The following is a 14873-nucleotide window of genomic DNA, read 5'->3' as shown; positions in this document are numbered from 1 at the left end:
CAACGCACTACTTTGCATAGCCTCCGAAACAGTGATGCACAGTTGCAGGTCTCAAACAACTCTCGACTGACGCGCCCCTATGGGTCGCAGATGAAAAACGCTTAGCTGGTAGCCTGGTACCGCCCGTCGCTGTGATGATGGATGGATGGATGAATAAATATGGCTGTACACTTTAGATTGGGCGGTGGCTAGCGCCACGTACCCGTAATACCTAATGAATTAAAAACTATATTTTTTTTTTCCCTTAGAAAGTGAGTTTGAAGATTCGTACTTTGCAGTGAAGAGTTTAATTTTCACTCGTGCCTTGACTTTAGCCACCAATCAGATAACCTCCTTCTAGTTAAGTCTACCCGCTTAAAGTTTATTTTGCCCTCCCGGTCCCAAAACCCCAGTGCTTTGAAAAACTCTGCGCCATCATCCTGAACTATAGGGTGAAGCCCTTTACAGAACATTATCAAGTGTTCAGCAGTTTCTTCTTCCTCTCCACACGCACTGCATACTGTGTCTACCTCTTCGTATTTGGCCCGATATGTCTTGGTTCGCAGTACTCCCGTCCTGGCCTCAAACAGTAGAAAACTACCCCGAGTATTATCATAGATCCTTTCCCTGGCAATTTCCTGCTTAAAAGTTCGATAGATCTCTAGTGCGGACTTCTTAATCATGCCCATTCTCCACATGTCAGTCCTCATTTCCTTCACTTTCTTCTTAACCGATAGTTCTTTTTGGTTTGGCCACCTGCTGTTTTCTAAGTATTTACCAGTCAACTTCCTGGTTCGCTTCCTCCATTTTGTATCGACATTCTTCATGTACAAGTAGCTGAAAACCTCCCTAGCCCAACGCTCTTCCCCCATTTCTCTCAATAGCTTCTCAAATTTTATCTTGCTGCTAGCTTCCCTGCCCTCAAATGATGTCCATCCCATATCACCTTGTACTCCTTAATTTGGTGTATTCCCGTGAGCTCCTAAAGCAAGCCTACCTATTCCATGTTGCTTAATTTCTAATCTTGCTTGAACTTCTGATCTCATGCACAAGACCGCATTGCCGAAGGTCAGCCCAGGAACCATGACCCCTTTCCATATTCCTCTCACAACATCATACCTATTGTAATTCCACAGTGCCCTATTTTTCATCACTGCTGCATTCCTGTTACCTTTAGTCGTCACGTATATTTCGTGTTCCCTCAGGTACTCGGTCCCATTGCTTATCCATACGCCCAGATATTTGTATTTATCTGTTATCTCAAGCGTGACCTCCTGTATTCTAAGCTCACTACCTTCGTTGTCATTGAAAATCATGACTGCTGATTTTTACGTACTGAATCTAAAATCTAACCTATCTCCCTCATTACCGCAGATGTGCATCAATCTCTGCAAATCTTCCTTGTTGTTGGCCATTAGCACTATATCATCTGCGTACATTAATGCTGGTAGTGCCTGATCAATAAGTTTTCCTTGTTTGACTAAAGAGAGGTTGAAGCCCAGTCCACTTCCCTCTAATTTTGCCTCTAATCCTTGTAGGTACTTCATGAATAATAAGGGTGACAGGGGACATCCCTGCCTAAGCCCCCGTTTTACCTCTGCAGGCTTGGATACCTGTTTTTCCCACTTTATAACTACCTTGTTACCTTTATAGATACCCTTTAAAAGATTAGTGACTACATGTTCCACGCCTAGTGTGTCCAGTATTACCCACAATTCCTCTTGAACCACGCTATCGTACGCTCCCTTGATATCCAAAAATGCTAGCCACAGGGGCCTGTGTTCCTTTTCTGCTGTTTCGATGCACTGCGTCAGTGAGAACAGATTGTCTTCCAACCTCCTGTGTTTCCGAAACCCATTCTGCAGTTCCCCCAGCACGCCATCATCCTCTATCCACGCCTGCAGTCTTTCCTTATTTATAATCTGCATCGCCAGCCTGTAGACCACTGATGTCACTGTTATAGGACGGTAGTTGTTTATGTCAGCTTTGTCCTTCTTTCCTTTATAGATCATGCTCATCCTGCTAAGTTTCCATCCATCAGGAACTTCACCATCGATTATTATTGTGCTCACTGCCTCTCTCAAAGCCTGCTTAGTGTTCGGACCTAATGTCTTTATCAGGCTAATTGGAATGCCATCTGGGCCTGTTGATGTACTACTAGGAACCCTTTTCTCAGCCCTTTCCCACTCTTGTTGTGAAAATGAAGCCATTGCACCACTTGATTCGTCTTTGTCTATTGTGGTGCATAAAGTACTTCTTTGTTGAAATTTTTCTGTCACCCTTGTTCTTATATATTCAATAGCTTCGTCCCGTTCAAGCCAGGCACCTTGGGCTGTAGTTATAAAACTCTGCTCTAGGCTCGTCTCATTTCTTAGGGAGTTTAGATGGTTCCAAAATTTCGCAGCTGCCTTTCTATCTTTTTTATGTACTTCTGCCAGCCACTGAGCTCCCTTCCTTCTAATCTTTTCATTGATCAGAAGGGATGCATTCCTTCTACAGCTTAGAAAGGTTGCCCATTTTCTTTCAACATCATCTGTCGGTTCACCCCGCTGCTTAGCATGTCTGTGTTCCCTAAAGGCTTCCTGACGTTTTGCTATGGCTCTCTTAACTTCCTCATCCCACCAACTTTTGGGTTTGTGTCTTCTTTTCCGGGGTGACTTGTCACGCGTCTTAGCAAGCTCTAGTTCAAAGAGTCTAATTAGATTCGTGTATGTCCACACTGTCTTATTATCCTCCGTGATTACTTTCTCAATTTGTTTAGTGGCTATTTCAATTTGCCTTTCTGGATAAAATTTTCCTGTAGTTGCTCATCTTGTCTCCTTCCCACTTTCACTGCTCTTGCAAAACTTAGCTTGATACGTTTGTGATCGCTACCCAGACTTCTGGAGCCACCTTCATCTATGTGCATTCCCCTGAGCTTATCATGCATCCTATGTGACATCAGTGCATAATCTATCGTCGACTGAAGCCTTCCTACCTCCCATGTTATTTGCCCTCCACACTTCTCGGTACTGTTGCAAATGATCAAATCAAGCCTTTCACACATATCCATGATCATTTGCCTGTCGGGTCGGTATACCCATCTTCTATGTGCGCATTCATGTCTCCTAGTATAATTATCTCGCACTCTCTTCCTAACTCCTGAATGTCCTTTGATATACACTTTACCATTGTCTGGTTTTCCTCTCTGGCCTTTGCTCCCGTCCACAAGTACACGAAACCAAGGAGTGTCATTTGACCTGCCACTTTCCCTTTTAGCCATAAATGTTCCTTCCACTCCTGCTTGACCCTTTGCCAGTCTGTACTTTTATGAATGAATGCCCCAATACCACCCCCCTTTCTGCTGCCTTCTGTTCTATTACAATATTCCCACGCGTAGTCCGGATTGTTCGGAGGTTGTTCCATGTCCCTGAGATGTGTTTCTACAAAACCATATACCATCGGCCTCTCTTCCCTTAGCTGTTCTTCTATCTCTTCCCACTTCAGCCTGTTCCTACCACCCTGCATGTTAATATACCCTATGTCTGAATTGGCTCGGCGCTCGTGGCTACGTCTATTTATGCCCCGGACTCTACCTATCTTAGACATTGGTGCCACTTTGGAATCGTATCTGTCCATACCACCTGTCGAAGAGTCTACCTGGTTGTTTTCCTCGTTACTAGCTATCCTGCATCCCGAAGGGCTCGCTTGCCCCCCAAAAAAGCTACTGTGCATCCTGCAAGTCGCCAACCCACCTCATGACCTAGCCGCCCATCGAAGTGAATTCTGTCGCCCCGCCGCGGTGGTCTAGTGGCTAAGGTACTCGGCTACTGACCCGCAGGGCGCGGGTTCGAATCCCGGCTGCGGCGGCTGCATTTCCGATGGAGGCGGAAATGTTGTAGGCCCGTGTGCTCAGATTTGGGTGCACGTTAAAGAACCCCAGGTGGTCTAAATTTCCGGAGCCCTCCACTACGGCGTCTCTCATAATCATATACTGGTTTTGGGACGTTAAACCCCACATATCAATCGAAGTGAATTCTGTCTCGTTGAAAACCCCCCACCTATGCACCTCTCTGTTTATTTCCACCACCTCAAAGCCTTTCTCTCGACTCATCCGCCATATCTTTTGGTTTGCGTTGACCACCGCTCTTTGCAGGTTGCTATCACACACTGGTACCTCCGGTATCGTGCATATCACTACCTGTACCTTAGGAGAAGTGGCGCGCATGTCATCGACGCCTTTCGCCAGTGTGCCTGCTAGTCCTGCAGCATTTTCATTTAGGACATCGTTTAAGCCGCCTGAAATTATCACGAGGTTTCGTCTATCAGCTGTCGTTTTGAGCTGTGCGCTCGCTTGCCTCATGACTGCTTCCAGTTTGCGTCCTGGGAACGCCCCTACTGCAACCCTCTTGTCACCTCTTACCCTCTCTTTGATGGCTTCTGTGCACTGATTTAAATTCGAGTCCCCGGCGATTATCACATGCTGTGACTTTTCAGCTGGAGCGTTCTGCACCTGGGGGCTACTTGCACCTGTGACGCCGGCTGCTTTGTTCCCTCCCTGCCCCACCACTACCTCGCTGAAGCTGGGCGTTGCGACAGTTGAATGATGGATGGATGGATGGATATGGCTGTACCCTTTAGATCGGGCGGTGGCTAGCGCCACCAAGCCGTAATACTTAATGAACTTAAAACTATATTTATTTTTTTTTCTTGAAAAGTGAGTTTGAGGATTCGTACTTTGCAGTGAAGAGTTTAATTTTCACTCGTGCCTTGACTTTAGCCACCAATCAGATAACCTCCTTCTAGTTAAGTCTACCCGCTTAAAGTTTATTTTGCCCTCCCGGTCCCAAAACCCCAGTGCTTTGAAAAACTCTGCGCCATCATCCTGAACTATAGGGTGAAGCCCTTTACAGAACATTATCAAGTGTTCAGCAGTTTCTTCTTCCTCTCCACACGCACTGCATACTGTGTCTACCCCTTCGTACTTGGCCCGATATGTATTGGTTCGCAGTACTCCCGTCCTTGCCTCAAACAGTAGAAAACTACCCCGAGTATTATCATAGATCCTTTCCTTGGCAATTTCCTGCTTAAAAGTTCGATAGATCTCTAGTACGGACTTCTTAATCATGCCCATTTTCCACATGTCAGTCTCCGTTTCCTTCACTTTCTTCTCAACCGATAGTTCTTTTTGGCTTGGCCACCTGCTGCTTTCTATGTATTTACCAGTCAACTTCCTGGTTCGCTTCCTCCATTTTGTGTCGACATTCTTCATGTACAAGTAGCTGAAAACCTTCCTAGCCCAACGCTCCTCCTTCATTTCTCTCAATCGCTTCTCAAATTTTATCTTGCTGCTAGCTTCCCTGCCCTCAAATGATGTCCATCCCATATCACCTTGTACTCCCTGATTTGGTGTATTCCCGTGAGCTCCTAAAGCAAGCGTACCTATTCCACGTTGCTCAATTTCTAATCTTGCTTGAACTTCTGATCTCATGCCCAAGACCGCATTGCCGAAGGTCAGCCCAGGAACCATGACCCCTTTCCATATTCCTCTCACAACATCATACCTATTGTAATTCCACAGTTCCCTATTTTTCATCACTGCTGCATTCCTGTTACCTTTAGTCGTCACGTATATTTCGTGTTCCCTCAGGTACTCGGTCCCATTGCTTATCCATACGCCCAGATATTTGTATTTATCTGTTATCTCAAGCGTGACCTTCTATATTCTAAGCTCACTACCTTCGTTGTCATTGAAAATCATGACTGCTGATTTTTACGTACTGAATCTAAAATCTAACCTATCTCCCTCATTACCGCAGATGTGCATCAATCTCTGCAAATCTTCCTTGTTGTTGGCCATTAGCACTATATCATCTGCGTACATTAATGCTGGTAGTGCCTGATCAATAAGTTTTTCTTGTTTGTCTAAAGAGAGGTTGAAGCCCAGCCCACTTCCTTCTAATTTGCCTCTAATCCTTGTAGGTACATCATGAATAATAAGGGTGACAGGGGGGCACCCCTGCCTAAGCCCCCGTTTTACCTCTGCAGGCTTCGATACCCTTTTTTCCCACTTTATAACTACCTTGTTACCTTTATAGATACCTTTTAAAAGATTAGTGACTACATGTTCCACGCCTAGTGTGTCCAGTATTCCCCACAATTCCTCTTGAACCACGCTATCGTACGCTCCCTTGATATCCAAGAATGCTAGCCACAGGGGCCTGTTTTCCTTTTCTGCTATTTCGATGCAATGCGTCAGTGAGAACAGATTGTCTTTTAACCTCCTGTGTTTCCGAAACCCATTCTGCAGTTCCCCCAGCACCCCCTCATCCTCTATCCATACCTGCAGTCTTTCCTTTATAATCTGCATCGCCAGCCTGTAGACCACTGATGTCACTGTTATAGGACGGTAGTTGTTTATGTCAGCTTTGTTTCCTTTTCTTTTATAGATCATGCTCATCCTGCTGAGTTTCCATCCATCGGGAACTTCACCATCGATTACTATTTTGCTCACTGCCTCTCTCAAAGCCTGCTTAGACTTCGAACCTAATGTCTTTATTGTCGGTCGCGAGCGCCACTGCGCGGAGCTTGTTTAAAACTGAAGGCAGGCCAACTCCGCAGGGAGCGCGAGCCATTCCTCAGGCATCTATCTAGAGGAGGCGTTGGTTTAGGACAAACCACTAATCTCCGTGGAGATCAGTGGGACAAACCTCGTTGATAACAAGACTGGCACTATCAAAATTAAACAAAATTGTTTACCTTCGGCTCATGACGAATCATGTTTTTTTATTGCGCATTTGGAGATTATTGTAGTTCTAGCCATTCTAGCTCACAAAAAGTAGGCAGAGAGCGATTAGGCTGTGCCACCAATCGGAACAACAAATACTTATCACGTGACCTGAGCGGCTGACAACGGTGCCGCATTTGAATTACCGCTGGTTCGTCGGTGCAGTGCAGTGTTCTTTCGCTTCACTTGTGGTCCAAGCGTGGCACCGTTTTTACCGACGAAGGCACCGACGCAAGTCCTTGGGTGGCAACGAGATGAGCCAGCGTGAGTTGGGACGACGCAATAATGTTTGCAGGCATTTGCCATGACGCAGGGCCGTATCCAGGAATTTATTTCGGGAGGGGCTTATGTGTCAACTTCGGCAACTGGTGGTCGATGTGAAGGGGAGTGAGTGCTTAAGTATCGCTCGAAAATGTTACAGCATGCAAAAACTTCGCGGAATGTTAGAACCCGCTCACCCTTCCTCCCCTTACCCCCCCTAGTTACTGCCTTGCTACGGGGGCGTGCACACGGGGACACCTTTTTTCTTCGAGTGTTTTGTTTATGGGCGACGTCTCCGGATATTATTATTCCGGTGCTATAACTCGTGTGTCAGCATCTGACTTGCAAATTTTCGTAACCATATACCATGCCCATCCAGTCAACCATGCGCTAAGCTTTTGCCGTGGTAGTTGCTAAGATGCGTGCCTCACTCGACTCAAAATGTTGTCGCTTGGTTGCTCTCGCAAAGCAACCAGTTTAGAGCTGGACGGCAGCGCATGAATCGTTAGAGAAAGGGACAAAATTATTTTTAAGGAGGCCTCATGGTGATTTGATTTGCGTGGACTGTTGTTTAGCACTTGTGCACCTGGGATCGAAAGGAAGGCCTGTTTACGAAGAATAACCGCATCTTGCTCGCTCATGTGCAGGCATGCACAGTGCGAATTTGTGCCCTACAATATGGTTGGCGCAGAACTGCATACTTCAGTATCATTACGGCTCTTGTTACTTCCATACGTAATTGTAGCCAACGCTAGCACTACGTACGCAGTATAATTCTTCCACTGCAGCTTTCCGTGTAACAGGATGTGAGGACAGTTTGCAGGAGTTGAGTAAGGTTTGCGTGGTCGTGTTAACGTATTGATCTCTAGGGTAACGTCCACGAGACTGTTGCCCTGCGTGTCTACAAATAAATGCTCTTCAGTCATCCCCTATTCCGTCCAGTTATGCAGGCGCAGCAGCATAATTTCAGTGCATTGTGCGTGGCGTTCCTCCAGCCACAGTTAAAGGGTGCAGCAGCAAAAGTATATTTGAAACTGCAAAAATGGTGACAAAAATGCATACTGTGAGGCAACATGCTGGACTTAACCTCAAATGCAGTTTATCGAAACATTCAGACATAACTAGAGCAAGAGTTGGGACTTGTATACTGTTAACACTGCTTGAGTAGCTGGTTCCGATTCTGCTGTTTGGATAAGATTGAGTGGATCACATTTTCTTTTTTTTTACCAGTCACATTTTCTTGGGTAGTTTTCTTCCCATGCAAACCATCCTAAAGGATGGCCGAAACAATTACTTTTTCAAAACTCACTGTGAAACATAACACTTTCTTTACTGCCAGTAGCTGTTGCTGCCGTGCATGCTTTGCTGGTGCAACTGTTGAGTTGTGAGCGTGCCACCCATGAGGAACATCAATCATAACACCCTCAGCATGAACATGCGTGTGTGTGTTACACTGTGATGTCAACGAAAGATACTGAAGAATTCGAACTTGCCTTGTCCAAAGAAAAACATATATTGACATTTCAGGACCGCTACGGTCCCTTGTTCACAATGAAGAAATTGCAAAAAGGCTTGACTGTTTGTGTGCTGGGTGGTGCAGAAAGCACATGTATACCTCGGGGAAACTACCCTGCGTCCGGTTAATTCCAGCACTTTAAAGGAGTCGCATCAATGGGAGCTTCTGTCAGTTATGCTCGCACAATCCGAGCTTGAGGGCTTCCATGTTTCATCTCTGCACTGAGCAGCTCTAGGTCAGCATGATGAATCCGTAAACGGGAAGGTGATTATCATGGGGCCATCGATGTAGCTCACTGTTGCTGTGAGTTTCTGTGCCACTTCAAGGAAATCGAGCCTGTCAATGCAAAGAAAGAGAGTTTATTGACAATAAACCACAACTCGACTAAATGGGTTGCTGTGGCAGTGCATGAATTCAAAGGCAGAAGAGTTTGTCCCCTTCGTTGACCTTTTTCCAAGAGTCGGTGCAAACACCAGATGGTCAAAACTTTAGGGGCCCTCCGCTATGGCGTCCCTCGTAATCATGTTGTTATTTAGGGACGTAAAACCCCACATATTATTATTACGTCCAGCCACAACAATAATCTGCTGCTAAAGTTGTGTCCGCCGTGTAGTTGACAGTATGAATTGCAGTTTTATTAGTATGTGGGGACCACTGCTCACAGACCTGCGCAGCCTCTGTCTCCTCACTGATTAGCCTGGCGTGACATGGCCACTTGCTGCAACACGCTTCCCATAAATGACAGTGCCATCGCAGTTTCACCGGAGGCTTACGTGACCACTGGTGGCTATATAACCCTAGCTACCAAGCTTGGTTTTTTATTGTTTATCTAACCTTTCAAGCGTAGCGACGGCATGCTTGCTCCACTGCTACTACCATGTTAATGAATGATCGTTACGTTTTATGTTGGGATCCACCCTTCATCGACCCGGAATTTACACATCTGGTGACCCAGATAATGAACTAACCGCAAGGCCATGGCCGATTAAGAAGCCCTCCCCACTCTCCACCTTGAAGTGCAACAACTTCAACAGGAACTGAAGACCCAGCAACAGCAACAATCTCAAAACGCCTCCGCAAACAAGGCCCTGCCTACCAGCTCCACTGAAGACGTTAGAGCTTCTACGGAAACTATCCGGCACGCTGCTTCCTGGCGTGTTGCTGTCAAGCTGCCGCCAATTTGGGTTGACTCGCCCAAGGTTTGCCCAGGTCGAGGCCCAGTTCTCTTTGGCGCACATCACGCAAGACCGGACCAGCTACGATTGTCATCGCCCACCTGGACGCACGTTACGCCAACGAAGTCGGAGATATTCTTGCTAACCCACCAATGCCCAACCTGCACGAACACCTGAAGGCTGCACTTCTCTGCTGCTTGACATTCTCGAAAGAACTGAAGATGCGACTACAGTCGCATCTTCAGTGGGCTCGGCGGCTGTGCCACGGGACAGTTGCCCAAGCTGCTACTTTTCAATATGCAGGTCGTCGCCATCGCAGTGATCTGCGCAGCTCTGCCCGCTACCATACTGGCCATCCCGCACGCACCCTCAACCTGTGTGGAACCATGCATTGGCCGTATATCGGTTGCTTTCTCATATGATAAGCTAACCGCCCCTGACACGGATTTCGTCACCATTGCCACCTGGGATACGCCTATGTCAGCAACATCAATCGCCACTTCGGCTATAAAGGAGCGACACCCTCGCGCGCCCAACTGTGGGCTCGGCGGCTGTGCCACGGGACAGTTGCCCAAGCTGCTACTTTTCAATATGCAGGTCGTCGCCATCGCAGTGATCTGCGCAGCTCTGCCCGCTACCATACTGGCCATCCCGCACGCACCCTCAACCTGTGTGGAACCATGCATTGGCCGTATATCGGTTGCTTTCTCATATGATAAGCTAACCGCCCCTGACACGGATTTCGTCACCATTGCCACCTGGGATACGCCTATGTCAGCAACATCAATCGCCACTTCGGCTATAAAGGAGCGACACCCTCGCGCGCCCAACTGTGGGCTCGGCGGCTGTGCCACGGGACAGTTGCCCAAGCTGCTACTTTTCAATATGCAGGTTAGTCGACCTTTGAGTCTTTACGCTAAGAAATCGAGCGACTTGTTTCTGGTACTGCTGCCGAGCCCCCAGTGTTTGTTATCCATTATTGTAGAGTGTATTGATGTCTCGTGTGCCTTGCTATTGCTGTCAGGCGACATTGAAACTAACCCCGGCCCGGAATCTAACGCTATACTAACCGAATTGCAAAAACTGTCAGCAGGGCAATCACAGCTAATAATCGAACTGAAGGGTTTAAAAACCGAACTCGCCGAAAATAGCAGCATGATGGTTGAACTTAGCAGAAGAATCAATATCGTTGAGAGCCACTGTCAACGCATCGAATCCCTGCAACAACAGGTCAAAACCATCACGTCTGCTACTGCCGAGACAACCCAGGCAATCTCAGACATAGAAGCACGAATTGATGACGCCGAAAATCGAGCCCGCCGCAACAATCTAATCTTTTTCGGTATTCCCGACCCTGGCGCATCGGAATCTGCCTCTCAGATAGAAGAAAAAATCATTCGCCTTTGCTCAGATCAGTTGGGCTTAACTGTGAATCCCGACGAGATTGAGCGTGCGCATCGTCTCGGCCGCCACAATACTAGCCGTAACCGCCCCATAATTGCGAAATTTGCTCGCTTTAAAACCAAAGAAAAAATCCTGTCTAATGGACCCAAGCTCAAAGGCAGTAACTGCAGAATTGGTCAGGACTACTCCCGCGCAGTACAAAATGCCCGGAAACACCTTCTTGCTTTTGCAAAGGCGAAAGCTGTCGCCTTTTCTCTACGTTATAAAACCCTGTACATAGGATCCGCGAAGTATATGTACGATGACGCAGCGAAGCGTGTTAAAGAAATCAGATAGCAATTGCCACATCATCGACAGCCATCACAGCGCTCGATAACAATACGCCCAAGCACTGCTATTTCAGCAATTTTTACTAACATACGGAGTTTTCTTCCTAAACGCGACGTTGTATGTAATATTGCCCTATCGTCTGGGTGTAATTTGTTAATACTTACCGAAACATGGCTTACTGCCGACGTATCCGACGCAGAGGTTATGGATGACCTACCAGGCTTTCATGTTTTCCGCAAAGATCGTCAGAACTCCAGAGGTGGTGGTGTGCTCATTGCCGTCAGTGATACCTTGCCTTGCACCATTGTTCATACACCCAGTGATCTTGAAATACTATGGCTACTTTTCCGTTCCTCTCCTCATACTATCTTACTTGGTGTATGCTACCGCCCGCCGCGAACAGATACGGACTTCATTGAAAAGCTTAGCTGCGTCTTGAACACACTCACGACAAAATACATTAACGCTCAGATATTGTTCTTTGGGGATTTTAACTTCCCTCACATAAATTGGAACAGTAATCCACCTTCATCACTGAGTAAAGCCGATAATGATTTCCTCGATCTCTGTTTTAACTTCAATTTAAGTCAGCTTGTGTTACAACCAACACGCGTTGCGCATGGCTCAGCCAGCGTTTTAGATCTTATACTAACCAATAGTCCAAATAGCCTATCTTCGATGTCTTACCTCCGCGAAATTAGCGACCATAAAATAATCCACGCAGTCTTTAGCTTTACCTTGCTGAAACGAGAATCGTGGAGAAAAACAATACGCTTATACGGCAAAGGCAACTACGATGCCATAAACAACGAACTTATCGCTTTTTACTCGACTTTTTGCACCGATTTTCACAGCCGCACACTTCATGCAAACTGGTCGATCTTCCAACAAAAGTTTACTGAGCTCGCCACCAACCACATTCCAGTTATTTCAGTACAAGCTAACCGCAATAAACCTTGGTTCAATAGGAAATTAAAATCTCTAGAAAATAAGAAAAAACGACTTTACCGATTCGCAAGGCAACAAAATTGTACCACGGCCTGGGAAAAATATTACGTAGCTGAGAAAGTTTACCTATCAGCTATACGTCATGACAAGCACTCCTTCTTTTATGACACCTTACCTTGTGTACTCAAGAGCAACCCTCAAAAATTCTGGCAAATTTTAAACCCCAAGCCACCTACTGCTGTTGTCATTACCGACCATAACGACATTGCGATTCCTGAGCAAGAATGTGCTGATGTATTTAACCTTGCTTTTTCATCTGTATTTACCACTGAACCTGATGCTCCTCTACCAGTGCCCCCACCCCCTGTCCAAGGTGTCATGCCAGCAATCCAATTCAGCGAACAAGGAATAATAGCCATAATTGAAAATCTTAAACTTTCATCAACTTCAGGGGCAGATGATATCAATACAAAACTGTTAAAAAACACCAAGAACATCTGCGCAGCCTATTTCAGAATTATTTTCGAGCAGTCCTTATCATCCGGTAGCATCCCCCTCTCCTGGAAGGAAGGGCAGGTCGTTCCAATCTTCAAATCAGGCAACAAAAACTCTCCTCTCAACTATCGACCGATTTCCCTGACTAGTGTACCTTGCAAGATAATGGAGCACGTCATCTACACGCAAATCATGCAGTTTCTTGACAGGCACAACTTTTTTCACGCATCTCAACATGGATTCCGGAAGGGCCTCTCATGCGAAACGCAACTTGCCATGTTCATCCACGACTTGCACATCAACCTCGATACTAACAAACAGGTAGATGCCATTTTTCTTGATTACGCAAAAGCTTTTGATAAGTTACCCCACCAACGGCTGTTACTTAAGCTCTCTCAGTTGAATCTACATCCCGATATTTTCCATTGGATTAAGGAATTTCTTGCTAGCCGATCACAGTCAGTACATATCAATAATTCCATTTCCGCCCCCCTCCCTGTAACATCTGGCGTTCCACAGGGCAGCGTCTTAGGCCCTCTGCTGTTTCTTATTTATATAAATGACCTCCCTCTACATGTTTCCTCTCAAATCCGAATGTTCGCAGATGATTGTGTCATCTATCGTACAATCACTAACAATGCTGACCACGCTGTTCTGCAAGATGATCTCAACAATATTCAGGATTGGTGCAACGAATGGCTGATGACCCTCAACCCCAACAAATGCAAGGTAATATGTTTCACTCGCCGTCTTCAGCCATTATACACACCTTACACTATTGCTAACACTTCATTAGAAACAGTGGATACATTCAAGTACCTTGGTGTCACACTCTCACATGACTTAAACTGGTCGCCTCACATAGCATGCATTACCGCCTCGGCCAACCAAACCCTGGGATTTCTAAAACGCCACCTGCGTCATGCACCACGCCACGTAAAACTTCTAGCATATAAGTCACTCGTACTCCCGAAACTAGAATACGCTTCTCCCATATGGTCACCTCATCAAGCATGTCTTATCAATACCCTAGAAGCCATTCAGAATCGCGCAGTAAGGTTTATTCAATCGTCATATTCCTATAACATCAGCATATCATTACTAAAAACACAGTCTGGTTTAAACACGCTATCATACCGGCGCCGCATTGATTCATTAATCCTTTTTCACAAGTTTTTCTACAGCTCGCTTCATCATGCCCCATATATTTTGGCCCCGCCACCGCGCACATCGCTGCGCACAGGGCACCACTTGCAAGTTTCTCGTCCACGCAGCCGCACTACAACATTTTCTGCATCTTTCTTTTGTCGATCATCAGTTGACTGGAACGGCCTGCCCCGCCATATCGTCGAAACCACCTGCTCATCATCATTTTCGGTAAAACTAAAATCTGCTGTTTTTCAATAAATGTATGTAGCCACTATTTTGTAAAAAAAAAAAAATGTGTGTTAACCCCACCCCTTATGTAATACCTCCAGTGCGGGGTCTTTAAGGAAAATAAAGTGAAGTGAAGTGAAGTACAGTCCGCGGAGCTTGCTGAGCACGAACCTCCGCTGTGACACATGCGTGCGCTCGCGGGCAACATAGTCCAGGATTCTAAAAGAACTTGTTGTTGGGCTAGTTGGTAGAGCATTTCGAAAAGTTAATTCGAGCGCAAAAACTTGACACGATCACTCACACAGGCACACACCCATGCATCAAACACATTGTGTTTGATGCATGGGTGTGTGCGTGTGTGTGATCGTGTCAAGTTTTCGCGCTCGTGTTAACTTTTCTAAATAGTCCAGGATTATTTCCTGCAATCACTTTGCCTCCGACTACCCCCGCACGCCCAGGCAATGCGGCAGGCTCGGGTCGGGCTACTTCTCCATGAACTCGGGGAAACTGCTGATCGCATCGTCGAGGTCTCCTTGCCGCAGTTGTCGCCCACCACCTAGGCTGTCACTGCACCGCTGAACACCACAGAGCTTGCGCGCCGTATTGATGACATTGACGGCTT

At 46.4% G+C, this 14873-nt stretch overlaps 1 protein-coding gene across 1 annotated transcript in view; it reads left to right on the top strand.

Moving 5' to 3' along the window:
- The first annotated feature begins 6835 nt into the window (after positions 1-6835).
- Positions 6836-14873, top strand: part of LOC119185228 (kinesin-like protein KIFC1) — a 120708-nt gene continuing 112670 nt past the window's right edge. The window contains exon 1 of the mRNA XM_075869827.1: positions 6836-7009. Within this exon, the coding sequence (XP_075725942.1) occupies positions 7000-7009 (10 nt within the window). The 5' untranslated portion in view covers positions 6836-6999. The remainder of the gene's footprint in view (positions 7010-14873) is intronic.

This window comes from Rhipicephalus microplus, chromosome 7, assembly GCF_043290135.1.
Source record: "Rhipicephalus microplus isolate Deutch F79 chromosome 7, USDA_Rmic, whole genome shotgun sequence".
NCBI classification, from domain to species: Eukaryota; Metazoa; Arthropoda; class Arachnida; order Ixodida; family Ixodidae; genus Rhipicephalus; species Rhipicephalus microplus.
The sequence above is the reverse complement of the archived record's forward strand: the minus strand, read 5'-3'. Positions and strand labels throughout refer to the sequence as shown.